The following is a 21,795-nucleotide window of genomic DNA, read 5'->3' as shown; positions in this document are numbered from 1 at the left end:
AATTAGAAAATTTGTATATATATATATATATATACATATATACAAATTTATACATAAAAGAAAAGTGACAGACAAGGCAGGAAGCTGTGTTAATGCCAAAGTGTATATATACATATATGTATATATACAAATTTTCTAATTAAAGTTGTTAAAAACAAGTCACCTGGATAAATAAATATTTATTAGGAAAGGAATGAAAATTATGCCAAACGATTAACTTAATACAAAAGAGGGGAAACAAGAAAAGTTTCTTAATGCTCATTAAAATATTTATAATTACATGTGAACAGTTTTGTAACTATTTTAGGGTCTGTAAGTTACATATATTTTTTGAATTCACAAAGAAATCCTGTGAAAAGTATTGTTTGCCATTTTGCATTTATGGATGGGAAATGTATTCACCACACAGAATCACTAAGTTTATAATGATCTTTAAAATATGCAATAAATTGTTTGAATTTTTTCTTTGTCACTCTAAGATTAGATTTAAACACTATATATAAACTTTAGATCGAGTCTAACAAGTGATCGAATGGGTACGATGGCAAAATAAGTGTGAAGGGGCAGAGTTCGTGTGCTTTCGCCTCCAGGAAGTGAAGAGGTGTCCCCACAGCAGCGGAGAGAGGAGCCGTGACAGCTCGACTCTCTGCCGCCACAGAGCCGTCACACCCACCGCTGACTCCCCCCAACAACACCACCCAAACTAACCTTAGCCCGGGTTGTGACACGGCGATGTGCTGCTGGTTTATATGAGATAAACAGGCCGGAGTGTCACGAGCACCACCAGGTGAGATCATATCTGTCGGAGCTAGCATGCTTGTTGCTAAAGTGTCACCGCTAATATCACGACACCGGAGCGAGAAGGCGTTTAACCGGAGTGTTAAACATGTATTTACCTTCACACACGTGTACTTCAGCAGTGTTGAGCTAATTCATTACTTTTCTTCAAGCCTTGGCTGTGCGCGGCAGTTTTGACAGAAACGTTAGCATCAGTGTCAGCAGACTGGTCTCGTGATGCAGGGAGTCGGTCCATCCCGCTGCCGCAGCCCCGCGGTGCTGCTGCTGCTGCTGTGGGCGGCGGTGGGGTGTGTTTACCGGGTCACACCGCCACGACAGGAGCAGTCACTTTAATGCTAGCTCGGCCGAAGTGTAAATGAGCTGTCCAGCTAACTAACGGTGTAAACGGTGGACATGGAGCTCCGTGAGGACGACTGATTTCTGTACAGCTATGGTTATTTGCCATGTCTGGTACCGGTGCCCTGGTGTCATCACGGTCATTCAGCTCCACTGCTGCGCTCGTGCAGGCTCAACATCTGGGATACTGGGGTATTTCCAGCTCATTCCACCACTCACGTTATCACCTCACACGTCAGATGAGACCTTTCTGCTCCAGTTACTGAACAAATCAACATTTTACATTCAGACAACGAGCTTACTTGATTTACTTATTTATTATCAGTTTTTAAAACAAGACGATACACGTTGTTTAAGTCACCTCAACCTCCACCGACAGCAACAACAACATGTTATTTACACAGTATCGCTGCAACGATTAGTCGATCTACAAAATGATTGCACAAGATGATTTTGTTTTATGTTTTATGTAAAATGGCAGCTGTATATGGAGGGTTGATGCCTGTTTGCTGTGTCTAGCTCCACAAATATGGGGATTCAATGCTTTTCTTTGTCACACACTTGTAATGTTGAAGTAAAGTTTGCATTCTGAGCATTTGGGATCGTTGGCCAGACAAAGGACATCTGAGTATATTATCACCTTGATCAGTGGGAATTTATTATTGGCATTTTTCACTCTTTTCTCCCATTTTCTGACAAATAACAGCAAAACAAAAGAGCCCAACCACTGGATTTTTGGGGCCATTATCGATACCAGGGAGTTAAGCTTTGGTTTTAATCAAAATATATATATATTCTTTTAAATCAGTAAATATTCCTAAAATGTCATCATCAAACCCTTACAACAAAGAAATATTATTTAGAGTTGATATTTAAATATAAATATAAGTATAATTTAATTTAATCGCTGATAAAAGTCATTGTTAGTTGTAAACACAAGTTAAAATACTCCATGGAGTTGTGTAACGAAGATACATTTTCCACATTAAAGATTATTGTCACAGCAGAGTGATAACAAATAGAAGGTCAGAGGTCAGACTTGACTGTTTCTTCTCACCTTCTTCTGAGGTTCTTGTGTCAACTACATTATTGCTGAGAAACAATTATCTACCCACATTTTGTTTTAGTAGTTTTTCGGGCATTCCTAACTAGTATATGGTTGATCTGATATAATAATCTTTGGTCTAAATCAGAATCTTGTGAATTAAAGAATTAATTTAGCGACAATGTTCCTCATGTTGATAATAACTAGAAACATCAGTAAACTTTGCTAAATGAAAACCGATCCTGTAAGTGAGGTTTACTTTAACACCCACAAGTTATAAATGAATTAAAGTGTGTTGAGGAGGCTGTAAACAGTGTAAGTGGAGTCATGACTGGTCAGTTTACTGAAAGTCATGTGATGCCACATGGCTGAAAGCTGTGGTATGCAGGCTAGTCACTCTTGAAGTCACACACCTTTCTTTATTCTCTCCTGACCGTCTCATTCTCTCTCAGTTGTGGAGGATCACCAGTGAAGATGTCTCTGATACCAGTCGTACCAGAGAACTACGGTCATGTGCTGGCAGAGTTTGACTGTCTCGATCCACTTCTGTCTGCGCTACGTTTAGACTCGGGCAGGCTCAAGGTAGGTTTCACCATCATGCCTCTGAATCAGTCTTTTAATAAAATCACACAGGGATAATTTATTGTAGCTTCTTATTTAGTGTCATTATTGTATTGGAGAGTGATAAATTACCTTATTGACCATAGTTAGATTATTGGACAAGTACCATGGCAAACAGAGATTAAAATCCAACAACAAGCTACAATCAGGCTGTAAATAATAATGATAACTTTATTTGCATAGCACTTATCTAAACAAGGTTACAAAGTGCTTCACAAAATCCATGGCAAAAAGTGAATGACTTAAAATAAAAGGTATTCAATTCAGTTCAATCTTAAGTGCCAAATCATAAAATAATAGAGAAACCCAACAATTCACAGTGTAAAGGCAGAGATAAGTCGAGTCAATACAAACCATAGACTGTAAGTAAAGATTTGAACGACATCACAGCTCCCAAAAGTGAAGCCAAAACGTCTCGATCGCCCCCTAGTTGCTGGCTGCAGTATAGGTCCCAAACCCTGCCTCCTCCATGTTAGTTGATTGGACATGGACCAAAGTAAAAAGTACACATCAAATACATTTTTCCCAAAGATGGGTCTCTGTCATTTTAGGTAGTTATTATCACTCTGATGTTTGTTCAAGTGTACATTTTTCGAGTAAGTTTGGTTTTAATAAGTCAATTGATGCTATAGAAATGGGGAGATTGCATCTATCAACGGGACCCCAATAACACAACGCCATCCCCCCATCACTGCCTCGCCAAGTCAGGCTCTGAAAGTGCAAGATGGCTGCGTTCCCATCCAGGATATTTGGGCTTTATTTCTGGATAGTGGGAGGAATTGATGATTAAAACATAAAACACTGTCCAGTGTATGTTTATCGAACAACATATGTCCAGATGAAGCCACTAGATGTGACTCTGTTGTGTTACAGTGTACCTGCCTGGCTGTGTCGAGGAAGTGGTTGGCATTGGGAACATCAGCAGGAGGGTTGCACCTGATCCAGAAGGAGGGTTGGAAACAAAGGATCATCCTCTCTCACAAGGTAATATGTGACCTGAGTACCTATTGTGCAGATACAGAGCTGACTGTTGTTCTGCTGTTAACTAATACAGCTGCACTTTACAGGGAATGCAGTCAGTTTTATAAGAGTGTGCTCTTTTCAGGAGGGATCCATCTCTCAGGTGGCGTGTTGCCCTCACGATGAAGATTTCATTGCCGTTGCGACAAGGTAAGAGCCTGTCGAATAATTTCCCTCGTTGTCATCTTCCTCTTCTTTGCTTATATGACACATATCTCTGTGTTAGTCGGGCTGCCCGTATGGTTCTTAATGTGTGTGTTGTGTAATGTCTCTGGTCCAGTCAGGGTCTGGTGGTGGTGTGGGAGCTGCAGCTGGAGCGGCGAGGTCGACCAGAGAGAGTCAGCGTGTCCTGGGAGCACAGAGGTCAGGCCATCACTGCGCTCTGCTGGGACACAAGCGCACTCAGAGTTTTTGTCGGGGACTCGGGAGGCAAGGTGTCCTTTCTGCGTGCAGGATCCTCCAAGCTGGGAAAGGTATTGGATTCTGATTCACAGTTAAAGTTGTCTTGTTTCCTCAATACTAATGTATGGAGAGCAAATATGATTTTTGAAAGGATTCTGGTTTGGTTTGGTTCCAAAACACAATTAAGTCAGCAGGCCTTAATTTAAGCCAGATGACAGATATTAATGAAGTCCCTGCCTCATCTAACTTCTCAGGGTTTTGTGCTTTCAGTCAGCAATCAGAGAGGCCTCCAAGCAGCAGACTAAGAACCTAAAAGTAGAGATTATTGATTCTTACTTGGCGTGTTCATCAAAGTGAAGTTGTGACACTAAAAGTACTCTGAGAGGAAGAGAGGGGCAATAGAAAAGACATTTGACTACAAGAAACCTTTGGACGGTCAAATATCTGTACCATTTAGTTCTGACTGATTAGCTGCTCACTCAGTAACCTTGCTTGTCACATTCAGCAAAGTAGTCTCAGACCTTTGGACACCACTGTGTTGGACATTTGCATCTTTTATGTTAATTTTCATCAAAAACTGAAATACACCTCCTTTAATGAAATGACAGGTATGTAGTAAGTATGTGCTGTTGCAATACTAGTCAAAAGCAGGTTAACCAACTAGGTTGTGTACTGGCAACACTAGTAAAGTCTGGCTGGAAGACTATTTCAAATTGTCTTTTTTTATTTAAATCCTACCGGAATTGTACCTTGGCTTATATTTTTGTTTTCCACATTTCTGTGGTCCAGCAAATGAAACATTGTCCCTCCTGCTAGCTGTGCCCCAGTCCTCTATAATTAAAATGTTTAGATTTTCCTATCAAAGACTTATGTGATTGTTTTTCTCTGTGTCCAGGGGTCAGCATTTGTTATCTTCCCTGTTCAGACCGTCACCACGGTCGACTCCAGAGTGGTTCAGCTTGGGTACCAAGATGGCCGACTGCTTGTGTCTTCTCTCAGCCGCTGCTACCTCTGCGACACAGAGAGGTGAGAAACAATATGTTTGCATCTCTAATGTGACTTTGATACTTTATAGAGAGTGACATAAAAAAAATTTTAATTCAAAACTAAGCTAATTCTCTGATCATGTAAGTTACGGAATCTCCAGGATGAGCAGGTACAGTAGTCGGATGAGAGTAACATCTTTATTTTTTAAACAGTTTTTCTTTAAATGAATAATGCAACTATATCTCTATTAATATGGGTAATTACTGACTGAAGAAAAAGATGATTGAATTGGGCTCTCAAAGAAAATCAAAGGAACATTTTGATCACTGACGAAAATCTCCTTTCTTTATGTTTGGATGTTTCTCACTGGTAATGTTTTACCGTCTCGACCTATCGTCAGGGAGAAGTTCTGGCGTGTGGGAAACAAGGAGCGTGATGGGGAGTATGGAGCTTGCTTTTTCCCCCAGAATAGGGGACTATTAGTTGGTCAGCCACCCCTGCTCTACTGCGCCCGGCCAGGCTCTCGAATATGGGAGGCCAGTTTTCATGGCGAGGTTCTGAGCACCCATCAGTTCAAACAGCCACTGGCCTGCCCCCCTCTACCTCTCATCACTTACAGGTACTGATTCTTCCTGCTGTTATGTTGTCGTCTGTAAAATAGCAAACTTCTTACTTGTCCTCTTCAACTTGTATTCTGCAGAAATGAGCCACATTACAGCCCAGTGCAGAAGAGCCCCCAGTCGATTGCTTTTCCTAAACTGCTTTATTTGGGGTAAAGTATCATATCCTTTATATATATTTTATCACCTCCCTTCTAAGACTTATCAATCCCTTTTGTATCATATCTACAGTAAATCAACTCAGACAAACATCAGTTAAAACCTACCTGTTACTTCTTCTACTTGTGTAGAGATCAAAATCTACTGACCTGGACCGATTCAGCTATTTATATCTTCACCCCTCAGAATGGACAAGTGCTTCTGTGGACTGAAGTCAAAGGTACATTTCCTGCTTTGTCTCTTAAAATGTTAACTGTAAGGACTGAACAGTCAAACCATTTTGCTCATGAACTCACACTTAAATGCTTTTCTTCAAAAATGTTATTGTTTGTGCTGCACCGTTGTAATCATGTGATCGTCATTGTTATTCGAATGATCTAGCAGAGCTATATACTCATTTCTTTCTGTTCCTATGTTTTTTTTTTACTTCAAACTGATTCAAACCTGTTTTCTGGTTCTGTAGACCTGATTGATATGGCAGTCTACCGCAGCGAGCTCTTCTGCCTCCATGGCAGTGGGCGTCTGTCCCACCTCTCCCTGTTGTCTGCAGAGCGCTGTGTCGAGCGTCTGCTACGTAGGGAGTCCTGGCCGCTTGCTGCTGCCGTCTGCTGTATGTTTCAGCACGCAATCACTACCAGCAAGGTGAGATGGCTGCTACTGTCATGCTACCTGACCTCGTCTCCGTGCACAGTGGAACCTAGATTCCAGTCTTCTCTCAGCTAAGCTGTTCTTTTGAATTGTTGACTTTCTGTTTACTAAGACTAAAGAGATCATAGCTGTTCACCTGAAGGGTCTCACCGATGTTCCAAACAATTTTGAAACATCGGTAACAAGGTATTATCTCCATGGTTAACATTATAATTTTCTCGACACAGCACAATTAACTTGACTTTACAGACCATAGTAGTTTGTATTTAAAGTTTCAAAATATATAGTAGACCTCATTAAGTCTGGGTTTATGCAGATGTTAAAAGACATACGTGAAAAAACGTTCACAGGTTTTAACTAAAACATTTTGAAAACTAACTGGATTTTTATTTAGATACATTTTTGTTAACATCTATTCACAACTCCCTTGGAAATCAGTGAAAATATCACCTTGGGTTCACATTCGAATTTCATGGGTTATTTCTTGTCCCATCCCTCCACCAAGTTTCATGGAAATACGTTCAGTAGTTTTTACGTAGTAATGCTAACAAACAAACAGACAGGACTGAGAATGGAACCTTCTAGGCAAAGGCAGAAAGCAGCATCTTAACCACATTTCTTTTAATCAGAGTAAATGTTTGTGTGTGTTCCTTACTTGTGTTGAACTTCTGTGTTGGCTGGATTCATAAAGTAAAGTCGTAACTCTTAATTCAGGCCAGGAAATCCATTCCCATCGACCGCCTTGAACATCTCAGGTCCCAGCTCAATGCCACCACTCACCTGGAGCTCAGTGGCCAGCTGGAGGAAGTCATCACGAAGCTGGAGCCTCTGGACTCCGCCTCCAGCAGCCGCAGAAGCAGCATCTCCTCACATGTGAGTTCAACTTTAACTTATGCCTATGTGCAGTATAAGCTGTTTGTCTCATAAGCACCATCGCTGTAAATAATTAGCAACACACTTCCCCGTCAGTTACATTGAACCCAGTGAATCTTTTTTGCTATGGAAACCATCCTGTTAATGAAGGACAAGCATCTCCATGGAATCACATTAACAGGCTGTTAGGTGAGGATTAGCAGCCTCCAGTACTGGAATTAATCTCACATGTCTAAAGTAAGTCAACATTAGGCAGTTAAATATCTCCACCATGACTTGACATGACTCATGACTCATCATGAGGTTCAGAGAGCTGCATGATGTGCACAATAATTCAACAACAAACAGATTATTTCCTGTCTGGTTGACGCACAAGCAGAGTGCTCATGTGATCAAGCATATCCATCCCATACATTTTTATTCCTGTGGGGTTATTTTTACTAAAGAATGCTGCTTCTAGTAATCTGAATACACATGTAATGGTGAATGTACTAATCTGAGATACATCACTATCCAGGAGAGCTTCAACGTTCTCGACTGTGGAATCTATCGCGTGATTAGCCGCAGAGGAAGTCAGTCAGACGAGGAGACGAGCTCACTCATCAATCAGTCCATGTCGGAGGAGGAGAGACTCAAAGAGTTCAGCTTTGTCCAGGAAGACGATCAAGTGGATCAAGGTGAGAGGCAGATGTTGCTCTCTAACGTTAAAACAAGTTGATCACGTAAAAATCCCTGCTCTCCTAAAACATACAGAACATAGATCTGTGTTTTTCATTTGATATGAACCACACATGAAATCATATATTCCATAATCTAGTTTTCTGTAAGAGCTGAGTGATCTATGATGACTGACATTCTCTGTGAATATGTTCTTCACTCTGCCCGATTGGTAATTCTGAGTTTCTTGTCTGTGTCATATTTATCATATTTTGGTTTTGCATTTTTTGCATCGTGCAGCATTTGATTTACATAAAGTTGCCAGTAGTGTACTGGCGACTTTACACCATCCACTTCTGCATTTCCCACTCTCCCTGTCATCATTCCACTCCAGTGCTCCATCCATCTGTGTTTTTCCTCTGGCTCTTGCGCCCGTCTATATTCAGATCCACAGAGCGGCGAGCGTCCGGAGGCTGAGCGATCTGACCAAGGCATGCAGTTCCATCTCCCCCTTTCATTCCGCCCCAAACCACCTCGCATTGCACTGCAGGCCGTCAAAGACAGGTGAACATCCCGAGAAACATGCATGCTTTACAGGGCTTTAGAATGTGGCATGATATTTGATTTGTTGTTGTACTTGTTAGGATTGAAACTCCTACAACATCCTATCATTCAAATTCAGCTGTGCCTACAGACGGCTCACTTCCTCTTTCCATTGAACACCCAAGTCTTTTCTTTTTTTAAACTCACATTGTTCATCATTTGACATCACTATGAAGAGGTTCAGGTTTCGTAGCTCTGTTCGACTTCAATTTTCTTTCCCGCAGTGTTTCTAGTTTTGTCAAGAAGACGACAGAGAAGATCAACACCCTCCAGATGAACTCTGAACTCTGGCAGCGACCTGAGTTCAGAGAGGGAGGACAGTCTGATGTGTCCGCCACCGCAGCTCTATACTCAGAAGAAACAGAAAATGAGTGAGTACAGAGAACTGATGTTTCTGTTGTTGCTATATTCATAAAAAACAAAGGAATTAGCCCTCTATAAAAATATATCTTTCTGACTTTAAGGCACATTTTTACATCTTTCCCTTTACGTTTGTTGTGAATAGTGAAAAGTTATATTTTCAGTTTCATTTGTCTTCTCAGACTTTATGATGAAATGCCTAATACAGAGACAGACATGCAGGAACTTCGATCAGCAACAGAGCGAACTATGTGAGTACTGCCCAACATTATGTTAAAATTCCCACTGCAGGATTTCACTACCATTTTTCCACCTGCACTCTGGTATTCAAATGTTACAAATATTTTCCAAACATCAGCTCCCAGATCCAAGATCCCTTGGTGCTGCTAGATCCAGTCTGCCTGGGTGAAACGCTGCTGGAGTGGCTGCCGGTGCTGGAGCGAATACTCGGACCTGCAGAGCTCGGGTCGTCTGCTGTCAGTGGTTCAAACACGGATGGAGCGGGACCGGAGAGATGGGAGAGGGATTATCTGAATTCAGAGGAGTCGTGCTGCTCTTCAGGAGAAGCACCAGATTCTGGCACACAGGAAAATAATGAGGAGTCACCTGAGGTCGGAGAGCGGGAGAACCAGTGTGACTCCACTGAGAAAGTGTCTGAGGTTCCTAACCTCTCAGAGCCTGTGCGAGTGGTGTCCCCCAAACCTGTGCCGCCTGAACTCCTGGTTAATCTCACTCAGCTGGCCACATTATACACAGAGCTGAGCTGCTTTAGAAATCAGGAGAAAGAGCGAGCACCGGGATGCACAGCGTTCCTGCGCAGTTACTTCTTTCTGCTGGATCAAGAGCGCATCAGAAGAATGTGTCTGTTATGTTACCAGGAGCGGCCGGAGGTGCAGCGCTCCTTCACTGAGGCCATGTTAGGTCAGAATCTTCTCCTTACAACCTTGCTCTCTTTTCATGATACTGACTTTATACTGATACAGGTTTTGCTAATTTTAGCTTTAGAGCTCAGTAAAAACTTTGAATTATGTTCATTTGCAGCTATGATCCATAAACACACCAGGCCTTGGTATTGTTAATCTTTAGTGATTTTGAAAATTAACTTTTTGTCTTCCTCCGTAGATCTCACTAGGTCTTGTAAGGTGGTGGAGGTTATTCAGAGAGGGGATTTACTGCGATCACTGCGCAGTCTGAGAGAGCTGCAGCCCTGGAGCGCACCGGTTCTCCTCGCTCACCTGCACAGGTCAGTACCTGCACTTTTGTCATCGACACATAGTCTTTAAATTGCGATGGACCAAGTGAAGTCAGTTTACGCTTTTATTCTCCAGGTTATATGAGAAGCACGGGGAGGCGGCTGTACGATCGTTTTCTCAGTTCTACCCTACAATAACTCCTGCTGACGTAATGGCATTGGCTCAGCAAAGCCACTTCCTGGCCTACCTGGATAATCTGGTCCAATCACGAACTGAGGAGCACAGGTAGATCTTTGAATCACATTTTCTGTCAAACAAAAACAAAGACATTGAATTCAATTGCTGACTCTTATACTTTCAATTCTTTCTTTAGGTTGTCGTTTTTGCAGTCCCTTCTTGAACCAGAATCGCTGAGGCAGGATTGGCTTGAACTTGCACTTACCCATGATGCAATTCAACGCTGCGATACCCTAACTCCTGATGGACAGCCCAGGTCTGGTTCTGTTATTGTGTGAAAATGCAAAATAATATCCCTGTTTCTTTAAGTATCATTTTTAACTGTCAAAATTAAATGAATTATATTTTACTCATTTTACTCAATGGCCTGGAAAGTTCACTTCCCAATTCTAAAACCAGATATCAAATTAAAACAATTATAAAAATCTATATATCTGAACGGATCTGAACTAATCTGCTTTCATGGGTTTCATGTTTCACTTCTGGATTCTATTTATTCACAACACAATAACATACTGAAGTGAAAGTAGAGAGTAACCATCACTGTGAATCACATGACCTCTGTCGCAGGTGGCATTCACATTGTTTCAGCTGGGGTTACGGACGCCTCCTGTCTCTGCTGATTCGTCTTCCTGCAGACCTGTCCTCAAAGCAGAAGATGGCAGAGACATGCCGCAGTCACGGGTACTTCGGAGTTACTCAGCATATAGATAACTAGTCATCTTTCTTAGTGAGATGACAGTGTTATATTCAACATTTTGTATAATATTCCCATGTGCAGGTACTGGACGGGCTACCTCTACCTCTGCTGTGAGCTGCAGCGTCGCGCAGAAGCCTTCTCCACAATCTGTCAGCTGGATGACATCAGCCTGCTGGAGGAACCTGAGGGTAAAACTGCTTTTCAAAAACATTTCACGCCTTCAGCCTTAAAGGAGATTTTTAATCTCTAATCGGCCGAGAGGAAAAATCGATGCCTGTTAAGAGCCATCATTTAACACTCGTGGTTGAAACCCTCTCTAAGTGCAGGGGGAAGTTTGGACTAAAACTAGGGAAACAAAACATTTCAGTAGACTAATCTCTGTACTGGCTCCTGTTATTTTCCAGGCGTTGAGCCGCAGACATTGGACGAGTGGAAGCTCTTGATCCGGTTGTCTCAGCAGTGCAGAAGCGCGGAAGAGTCAGAGCAGGTCACAGGTGTGAACGGGAACAGTTGGTCCAACGGCTCGGCAGACTGCGGAGGAAAGACCAGCCTGGAGAACCTGACCCTGATGCTGGCTCGGAAAGCCGGACCTGACCGAGCTCTGACTGTCCTGGAAGAATGTGGCGTGCAGCTGGTCCTGTCCCCTCAATCCAAACTGGTCTGTGAGCTGCTGAGGGTCACCGAGAAGAGGCAGAGGTGGGTCAGGGCGCATGAAAGAACAGGTTGCTGATCTATAATAGTTTCTTTCAGGCATTTATTTAAAAAGCAGACGACAACAAAATTTAAATAAACCAAACATAAATGCGTAAACCTTCATTAGGCATTAGTGATTATTCTTGGGATTTTCTGACATCGATTTTTATCTTTCCAAGCCTAGAAATGATACCCTTAATACAAACGGCATCAAAACAGATGACTTCAATGAAACAGATGTGTCAGGAGAGGGTCAAGAAGCAGCAGAAGTGGACTTTCCCCCAATTTATTATACAAAACAACATAATTGAACATTAATATTAAAGGAAAACATTGATGATGATCAACTCTGTTCTTTTTTATTAACAGGAGTAAAACAACTAACATGTCACCTCCGCCAAGGCCCAACAGTCTCCTATGAAACCACATTTATATTCACTAGATCTGTTTTTTTTATTATTTGGGTCTGCACCATATTGCAGACACCCATAAATATCAGTCCCCTTAACCTGATTTATTTTTTTCAAGATCCAAGAAAATGTTGAAAAAGGCCTCGCAATGTGAAAGAAGAAAGAATCACATCAACATTAACAACTCAAGAGTCTCTGAGACGACTGTAATTACTGAATAAACTTTGTCTTGCTGATCGTACAGCTCAGTTTCTTGTGATTTTCATTTCAGGGCGATGATCCAGACGATGCTGGAGCGCTGCGATCGCTTCCTGTGGTCTCAGCATGCCTGACTCTAGATCCTGTGTGGAACCAAACAATGTAACTAACACTGTATGTAAGTCTTCCCACTAACTGCTGCTTAATGAATGCACTGTGATATTTGCCATTTTGTTCTAACTTAATTTAACTGAAGACACTCGCAGCCAAAAGCAGTATTATCTTTTTAACATCAAATCACTGTTTCTTTAATGCTTCAGATTAATTAGCATGTACAGGAAAGAAAAAAAGAATTGTAAATAATGAAATGTTCTAAACAAGTAATTTAATGTGAATAAAAGTGTCTGAATGAAACATATAATCTTTTGTTTTTTATTGTTACACAGTCCTGTCAATTGTTTGTGTCTCCAAAGTGTAGAAGTAAAATAGCACAGTGGAGCTCACACCTCCACCAATACCCAACAGTCCCCTTGAGTTCTGCACCAAATCCATATTGATCTGTTGATTTCTTCCTGAATCCACATTATCTCAGCTTTACGTTTGTAGCTGCTTTTCTTACAATACAGGGGCTGAAGAAATCCGGCCCCTGAATGGAACCACAGTGAAATCCAGTGATTTGGTTCTGTAAACACTCATAGATATCTCCTAACTGTGCCTGCTTTTTTCCATCAACTTCCATTAATTGGTTGAGAAATCAGTGTCAAACAAAAAGTGAGTTAGTAAAATAGTATAAAAGTGATTTTTAAAAAATCGTGAATCTACCTCTCTATCCAGATCTCCACCAACATGTTATGTCTTTCTATTTCTTGGCAGATGTTTCATCTTTCCACCAAATTTTGTGGAAATCTGTTCTATAGTTACTGTGTAAAGGCTGCGGACAAACAAACAAACAGAGACAAAAGGTTCACATGAAAAGTGACTAATGTTGCTGCTTCCCTACATGCATAATTTGCAAAAAAATTTGATTATGCAACTCACATGGCTTGAAACCATTAGGATTTAGTGGAGAGATGCTTTTGAAAGTGAGTCCGGTGAAATGACCCATTTTAAGGAGAGTATTTAATTTGACGGTTTCAGGTTCAACAAGACATTTTTTGAGAACAAAAGATTTCTACATTTCAGATCTGGACCATCAGCAGCAGAGCAGAAGATGGGTAATGTGGGTCAGCAGAGATAATACTAATACCAACCTAATGAAATGGGACCGATGACTCACTTGATGCTATCACACACCTGGAGCATCAAAGGCAGGAGAGTGGGCAGAGGGTCGACCTGTTGCTTCACGTCTGAGTTTTAAAGGCTCATTCTGGAGTCATGCTTCACGAGTCGTGATTTAACAGAGACTTTCCTGTCTGAGCCTTTTTTTTTATTTTCAATCTCATTCCTTGTTCTGTATCATTTCCCAGAATCCTCGTTTCCTCAGACACACGTCTGTGTCTCAGATTGAACTGGTATGAGGACACAGACACACTTGACATGAATCCCAGAAAACTGAACTTTAATGTGTCGTTGTTAAATTTGGCTTCTTAAAAATAACGAAGGAACATGTGTCTCCTCCAGCTGTGGCACGCTGCTCGGACATCCAATATTTCAACGGCCTGAACTTGGTCGGTGTCCGCCGCTGTATTCCCTGTCCTCCTGGTTAGAAGTGTTTCATTTATTTGAAATGATCCAGATATGACAGGAGGTTTTCATCGTGGGTGAAAGGACAGAAATAAATTTGATTTGAGAGGTTATTAGGTCGAGGCAGTGAGTCCAGTGTTTGATGTTCCCCTGCTGTCACCATGAGGACAGATAAGGGGATTCTGCACATACCTGTTGGCCCTGCTGCCAGTGTATAAATGGCAACCTCAACGCTCGGGACGCACACGGACACACACACACACACACACACACACCTGCTGGCTCTGAAGATGAGTCACAGTCAGAGCAGCAGTGAGCTACTATGAGCGTGTTTGATGCGTACACCTGAAGTTAATCCTCTCTACACAGGCTGACCTGTTTTAAATGGATAGAGCACTCATGGTGAGTTTCTCTTTTCTTTGTTATTATTTGATTGGACTAAAGAACCAGATAAGTTGAGACGTGTCAGATGTGTCCTCTGGTTTCAGGTGTCCCTCTCCCTACTTGGACTGGTCCTCCTCTCCTTCCCTGGGCATGCTTCGCTGAGCCGAGCGTCTGGAAACACCTCAGGTAGGATTTCTCTTTGGTTATGACTTTAAAGGGCAGGTACCTAGGAGTTTTTAAAAGTGCATGTTCTCCTCCGTGGTGAACACAGGGACTGTGTATCTGGGGTCAACGTTTGTGAAGGAGGCTCTTCAGAGGGCGATGGAGCTGACTGATGCTGCTTACGCCCGCACAAGTGAAAGGTAAAACATCCCGGGCCTCTATAGAAATAGTTCCGAAAAAGCTGTTGCAACTAATAATGAATCTCTTGACTTTTCCAGGGGGAAGAAATCCCTGTCTGAGGGCACTCTGAGACCCAGTGACCTGCTGGCTCAGTTCAAACACACTGAAGCCAGAACCAGGACTCAAATCTGGGCTGCAGAGCTGCTGGACAACACGGTGGAGCTGATCAGAGAGATGGTCTACACTCACACTATGGTGCAGCCCACCTCTCATGGTACTGAACAGCAGCACTTCACAACATTTAAAAAAAAAACTCATCTAATATGAAAGACCCTCCTTACGATAAGATGGATAAGATAAGATAAGATAAGATGGGAAATTCACAACTGAGACACCAGCCAAAGGAGAGTAGCAGCGCAATGGGAAAAATGTAAGTAAAAATTCAAATAAGAAAGAAAATAGGATTATACAATAAAAATGGAAATAGTACAAACAAGGTTTTTTTAATTATAGTGACTGTGTGTTTTTTACATAATAGATGCAGGTTCAGAATAAAGAGGGATCACACTCCAGCTGTGGTCACAGAAACAAAACACCTGCAACATACATGCACACATGTCAGGAGCGTGTCACTCTTCAAACCTTTGACTCGTCATACCAGCATCACCTGTTTTTAAATCATTGTATAACATGTTTTTTATAGGAAAGCATTTTAATGTCTGATTTTGAACCGGTTTTAATGGATGTTGTTTGTTTGTTATATTATAATATTAATAATAGAAATATTTAATAACTTTTATGTTATATTTCTTATTTTTTCTGTTGTTTTATTCCTGTGTATTGTGTTAAGCACTTTGGAAACCTTGTTTAGATAAGTGCTACAGAAATACATATACAAATTATTATAATATAAGAAGAAAAGGTTTTCTGACGTAAGACAAGAGCAAATGATCTGTATAAACCACCAATAGCAAGTTCGAGGATATTAATATTATTTTTTGTATTATATAAGTTATCATTTGTATCATTAGTGTCTTGTGTTATTTACTGTGTTTTCCAGAAGAGCTGCTGAGTGACAAAGATGTGGAGAATCTGCTGCAGGCGACTGGCTGCTCCGCTGAGCTGCAGAGACCCAGCTGTCAGAGCGACTGTGTGTCCGAGCGCTACAGATCCATCACAGGAGAGTGCAACAACAGGTCAGAGCTGACACACACACACACACACACACACACACACACACACACACACACACACACACACACACACACACACACACACACACACACACACACACGCGCGCGCACAAGACAAACATGTAGTAATCCAGCAGTGTTGTTCTGAACAGAATGGATATGTCTGTCATGTCCTGTACAGAGATCATCCCAGATGGGGCGCTGCAAACATCCCATATTCCCGCTGGCTGCCCCCTGAGTACGAGGACCTGTGGGGGACGCCCAGAGGTTGGGACCCAGATCACACCTACCACAACGTCAGCCTGCCTCCAGTAAGAGTCCTGCAGCAGCACACTGTCCTCCTCTGTCAGCTGCTGTACCTCCATCCCTCCCCTCATGTTTGTTGTTCAGGTGCGGCTGGTTTCTCAAGAGGTGCTGTTCACTCACAACGACAACATCTCTCTGGACTCCACCCTGTCCCACCTGCTGGTGGAGTGGGGTCAGTGGATCGACCACGACGTGGTGCTGACGCCTCAGAGCCCCAGTACGGCTGCTTTCAGGACCGGAGCGGACTGCACACACACCTGCAGCCGGGACACGCCCTGCTTCCCCATACAGGTACACACCAACTATCAGCTGATTCTCAAAGGGCCTCGTTTGGGTTTTTGTTCCCCTGTTCAGTTTAAATAAATTAAAAAAAAGAAAAGAGGTAAAGTTATTGTTTTATTAATAAGTAATGTGAAAGAATTAGTATGATTTAAAACAAGAAAACAGAAACTGTCAATGAAGAGAAGCTGAAATAATAGTGATATGATCAAGCAGATGAAAAGTCCAAGAGTACCAAGAATTAAAAAAAACTGCAAGTAATGTAGAAATGTCACAATGTACTACATAACTATGAAAAAAATGATATATATATATATATATATATATATATAAATAAATAAAACTTTATTTCCCCAGATCCCTCCGTCAGATCGCCGTAATGGCGTCCAGAAGTGTATGCCTTTCTTCCGATCTGCTCCCAGCTGCAGCGCAGGAGTCCTCCCTCATCGCCACAGAGAGCAGCTGAACGCCATCACCTCCTTTGTGGATGCCAGCATGGTGTACGGCAGCTCCACCAGTGTGGCCTCGTCTCTGAGGAACAACTCCTCTCCTCTGGGCTCCATGACCCTCAACCCCCAGCACTCAGACCAGGGGCTGCCCTACATGCCCTTCCTGCCTCGACAGCAGGCGCACCTGGACCCCTGTGGTCCTCGAAACTCCACCACCTCGGGGACGTCGGACAGGTCCGAGCACCGGGAGAACTCCACGTCCTGCTTTCAAGCTGGTGAGTGAATGTAGAGATCCATCCGTCCTCCGCAGGCTTCAGTGGAGACGCTGTTCATCATTCATGTCTCTCAGGTGATTCAAGAGCCAATGAGCATCTGGGAATGATCGCGCTGCACACGCTCTTTCTGAGAGAGCACAACCGGCTGGTCAAAGAGCTGCACCTGCTCAACCCTCACTGGAGCCCCGACGCCCTGTATCAGGAGGCCCGCAAGATCATGGGAGCCATTCATCAGGTACAGTTTCAGCTCCACATCCATCCTCCATAAGCACTTCCAGCCCTCTGACCAGCCTCCTGGTTCTTCTTCCAGATCCTCACATGGGAGCACTACCTGCCACAGGTCCTGGGGGACACTACCACGTCCCGCCTGATGCCTCCTTACGAGGGTTATAATCCTGAAGTGGATCCCAGCATCGCCAACGTCTTTGCAGCGGCTGCGTTTCGTTTTGCCCACGTCACGGTGCAGCCAGTGGTGAGCAGGCTGGGGCCAGGATACACCACAAACTCCCAGCATCCCCCACTGCCTCTGCACCACTCTCTGTTCGCCTCTTGGAGGGTTGTGCAGGAAGGTAAAGAACAAAAAATTTGATTGGCTGTGCTTTAATCACACGTGGTTTACTCAGCAGTTCTGTCTCCTGGTGTTTCAGGGGGTATCGACCCTGTGCTGCGTGGCCTGTTGCTGTCTCCCGCCAAACTGCAGACTCCAGATCAGATGATGGTGGAGGAGCTGACTGAGAGGCTGTTTCAGGCACAGGGGGGGATGCCCCTGGACCTCGGGGCCCTCAACCTCCAGAGGGGCCGAGACCACGGCTTACCTGGTACTTTCTGAAATCTGCCACACAGCAGAGAGTCACTTTATACTGAAAGTCTGCCGATGACTGTCAATGAGGACTGTTTCAACAGATAGACTATGTTTGTTAAGTAATGCTCAAATCAGTATTAATAAAGATAATTTGGTTGAAATTTAGGAACACACAGAAATGACAAGGAGCCTGGATTTGTTTTAACAGAACAAACTCAGTGGTGTTATAGATTTGATAAAAGAAACAAATAATGTCAGCAGCTGTATGTGAGGTTTGAGTCTGTTGTATGTTCACAGTGGAGATCTGCTGCAGGAGGAGGAGCTTATCATGGCTGCAGCTGCTTTAGATTTACATTTCAGGTGGTGGTGAAACGTGAACATACAATTCTTGAAAACAAAAAGTTCATAATATATATTTAAATATCTATTTTTTTATATCTTTTGATAGTGAAATAGTGAAATAGTTTAATTTGCAGTGAAATTCTGAATTGGCCATTTGATTGACCTCTTTGTATTATTTCCTGTTGATATAAAACTGTAAAGTATGCTGGTGAAAGTAACAGTAAAATAATTTGATATATAAAACAAACTGTATTACTATAACCTCTACAGGCCTCTGGAGCTTGACCAGCTAAATGAAAAGCAGCCATCATAGTAACATCTGTGGTTTTTTATATTCCAGATGTTGGAATGTGTCAGCACTGCAGAATTCCAACAGACATTACTTATCGTTTGAGGCAGAAATGTGTCTTCAAATCTCAGGATTTCTCACAGGAAGTTATCATGTGATCAGTTTACAGACAACGCCATAATCTCTGAAACTGCCTAAAATCTCAGGAGTTGCCAAAATCCCCCATTTGTTTTCTTTGGTCTTTCATGAATTATTCTATTACTTTTTACTTTACATTATAAGTTGCAAAGTTATGTCACAATGATGAGTCAAGGCTTTGCAGTTAGTGATGAGGCGAAGGGCTGCCATGGTCGGCTGTATCAATCTAATGCAATGAGCAGGGGCATTCATATAAGATCCCATAGTCCAACACAGGTAAAAACGTAGCAGCAACAAGTCTCTTTTTCACATTGAAAGAAAAACCTGTTTCTAAAGTAGAACCGTAGTTGGCCTCAGTTCTTTTACCAAGCTCTGAGCATGTGGCCTAAAGGAAAGAGAATCCTACCCAAGTATTTAAAGGTGTTAACCCTCTGAATGAGTTTTCCCTCAAGAGTGACCACTGAAGGGATGTGTACATTTAAATGCAGTTCTCTCGGTGTCTCACATCTTGTACTAGACCTTTAAACTCCATCTCTCTGTCTCACCTCGTCTCCCCAGGATACGGCTCGTGGCGAAGCTCCTGCGGCCTCTCTGTTCCCGACTCGGCGTCCGACCTGGCTGAAATCCTGGGAAACTTCACTTTGGCTCAGAAACTCCAGCTCCTGTACGGGACGCCCCACAACGTGGACGTGTGGGTGGGGGCCATCTCCGAGCCCCCTCTGCCCGGAGGCCGAGTCGGGCCACTCCTGGCCTGCCTGCTGTCCAGACAGTTCAGAGCCCTGAGAGATGGAGACAGGTAGAATCCGCAGCTCATCATCTACTGATCTCACGACATGAGTTAACGCCACAAGCTAAAACCATCTGTGTTTTGTCCTGTGAGGTTCTGGTGGGAGAAGGAGGGAGTGTTCACCAGCACCCAGAGGAGACACCTCCACGCCGTCTCTCTGTCCCGCATCATTTGTGATAACAGCCACATCGCCCTCGTCCCTAAGGACCCGTTCTCACGCACTGAGAGCGCCCGGGACATGCTGGCCTGTTCCCACCCGCTCATCCCCCACATCGATCTCAGTCCCTGGAAAGAACCAGACACAGGTGACGACACAGAAATATGTTGTTGGTGATATTCCACTTGTGCTATTTCTTTCACTGACGTCTCTCCCAGATCCCGGCTGTGGTCCGATACCCAGGATTCAATCTGGCTACTCTCTCCTCTGTGACTCTGTGATTCTGTATGAGTGTCACTCGGGCTTCAAGCTGCTGGGATCTTCATCTGTCAGCTGTGATACAAACAAGAACCAGTGGAGCCCCGCCCCTCCAACATGTCAAGGTACAAAGACTAAACAGAGGCTGGTGACACACCTACAGAAGATAGCACATTTTAAATCAGCAATATAGTTTATGTGTCACATGTAACAAAACCGGTGTTCATCTTGATGGTAATATTCTTTAATATCTGCAGCAAAACTTAAAAAATGTTGATTATTCTTAGAATTTTAGACAGAAAGTTTATTGTTCACATGGAAACAATCACCTGGCTAAGTCCATTTAGTATCTGTTCTGGAGCTTTCAGTACCATCACATTCTTTTCCCGATGTTGTCATGTATGTCATGTGTTTTTTTCCACGTAAGCACAACACATGGCATTGGAGGCATTAGTCAAATCAAGTCTCCTGTTTTATTTAAAGTCAAGAATGAACATGCAGTCTTGGCTCAAATGAAGAACCTGTTCAGGAAGTGTTCCAAAACGGGGGAATGAAAAAATGAATTGAATTTGAAAAGACATTTTTGATATGCTTAGACAACTGCATTTTATCAAACCAAAATATTTCCATATAATACAGTTTTAATAAAATAAATAATCATGTTTCTTATTAATTTGTTTTTGACCGACACAGATATTAATGAGTGTGAAGAACAGATTTCTCCATGTCCACAAAGCCTGGAGTGTTTCAACAGACCAGGTTCCTTCATGTGCTCAGGTTGGTTCAGATGCTCCCTGAGTTTCTGCCTGTTTGAGATTTTGTGATAAATGTACAATTCTTGAGAAGCACTTTTTTAACCTTTGGAAAGTATAACATAAGTAAATCTTGACTTACAACAACACATACAACATGTCAGAATCTGTCACTTCTGATACTGAACATTTCTGTGTTTGTGTTTGTGTGTGTGCGTTTGTGCAACGATCCAGAGCCTTCGTCACTCTCTGCCATCTCTGTGGTCACTGCGGTGATAGTAGTGATCGGTGGTGTGGCCGTACTGGTGATGATAATGATCTGTTATCAAAGGTAAGGAACTGAAAGAATTGAATGAACCTGATTAAACTATTTTAAACAAATATTTAGAAATCATATTGATAGGAGCATCGATTCCGTGTTTGCACCCTATTTTCTTGAGATGACATATTATAACACTGTTGACTCTAAGTTTCCCAAATCAGAAACATTAAACCATTATTTAAGTCGGTGTACGCAAGTACACGTTAGACTAATATTTGGGGAAAAATTAATTTATTCCTGAAATAAATAATATATAGCAGCAGTTGAAATATAAATAATATTTGTTGACTCTTTCTTGCAGATATTTCCCAAAGAAACAGGAGTTGGTCGCTGCAGCTTGTTGCCAAGGGAACCGTTAATCCAACATTTGTGAGAGTTTGGTTCATTTTTATTTTATTGTCTCTACATGTTAAAGTTATTGTGATGTCCTCAATGTTTTTGCAAATTAAAATAATTATTTGTGGAATCATTTTATGT

At 42.4% G+C, this 21,795-nt stretch overlaps 2 protein-coding genes across 2 annotated transcripts; both read left to right on the top strand.

The window, feature by feature from the left end:
* Positions 1-562: 562 nt before the first annotated feature.
* Positions 563-12,976, top strand: hps5 (HPS5 biogenesis of lysosomal organelles complex 2 subunit 2). Its single transcript, XM_034587006.1, has 23 exons — positions 563-787; positions 2,632-2,761; positions 3,674-3,784; positions 3,906-3,970; positions 4,101-4,293; positions 5,118-5,248; positions 5,610-5,828; positions 5,910-5,981; positions 6,120-6,208; positions 6,452-6,630; positions 7,351-7,509; positions 8,027-8,186; positions 8,613-8,730; positions 8,994-9,140; positions 9,312-9,380; positions 9,488-10,050; positions 10,252-10,372; positions 10,458-10,607; positions 10,696-10,815; positions 11,130-11,243; positions 11,341-11,447; positions 11,664-11,955; positions 12,634-12,976. The coding sequence occupies exons 2-23, from the start codon at positions 2,654-2,656 to the stop codon at positions 12,692-12,694; spliced, it is 3,348 nt and encodes a 1,115-aa protein (XP_034442897.1). The 5' UTR covers positions 563-787; positions 2,632-2,653; the 3' UTR covers positions 12,695-12,976.
* Positions 12,977-14,914: 1,938 nt separating this feature from the next.
* Positions 14,915-21,724, top strand: epx (eosinophil peroxidase). Its single transcript, XM_034587056.1, has 15 exons — positions 14,915-14,989; positions 15,068-15,243; positions 16,030-16,165; positions 16,344-16,473; positions 16,553-16,759; positions 17,105-17,471; positions 17,546-17,706; positions 17,782-18,040; positions 18,119-18,289; positions 19,601-19,838; positions 19,923-20,134; positions 20,205-20,369; positions 20,938-21,021; positions 21,231-21,327; positions 21,620-21,724. The coding sequence occupies exons 1-15, from the start codon at positions 14,949-14,951 to the stop codon at positions 21,675-21,677; spliced, it is 2,502 nt and encodes an 833-aa protein (XP_034442947.1). The 5' UTR covers positions 14,915-14,948; the 3' UTR covers positions 21,678-21,724.
* Positions 21,725-21,795: the final 71 nt, after the last annotated feature.

Source organism: Hippoglossus hippoglossus, chromosome 6, assembly GCF_009819705.1.
Source record: "Hippoglossus hippoglossus isolate fHipHip1 chromosome 6, fHipHip1.pri, whole genome shotgun sequence".
Lineage (NCBI taxonomy): Eukaryota > Metazoa > Chordata > Actinopteri > Pleuronectiformes > Pleuronectidae > Hippoglossus > Hippoglossus hippoglossus.
This window is presented reverse-complemented; position numbering and strand designations above follow the sequence as displayed.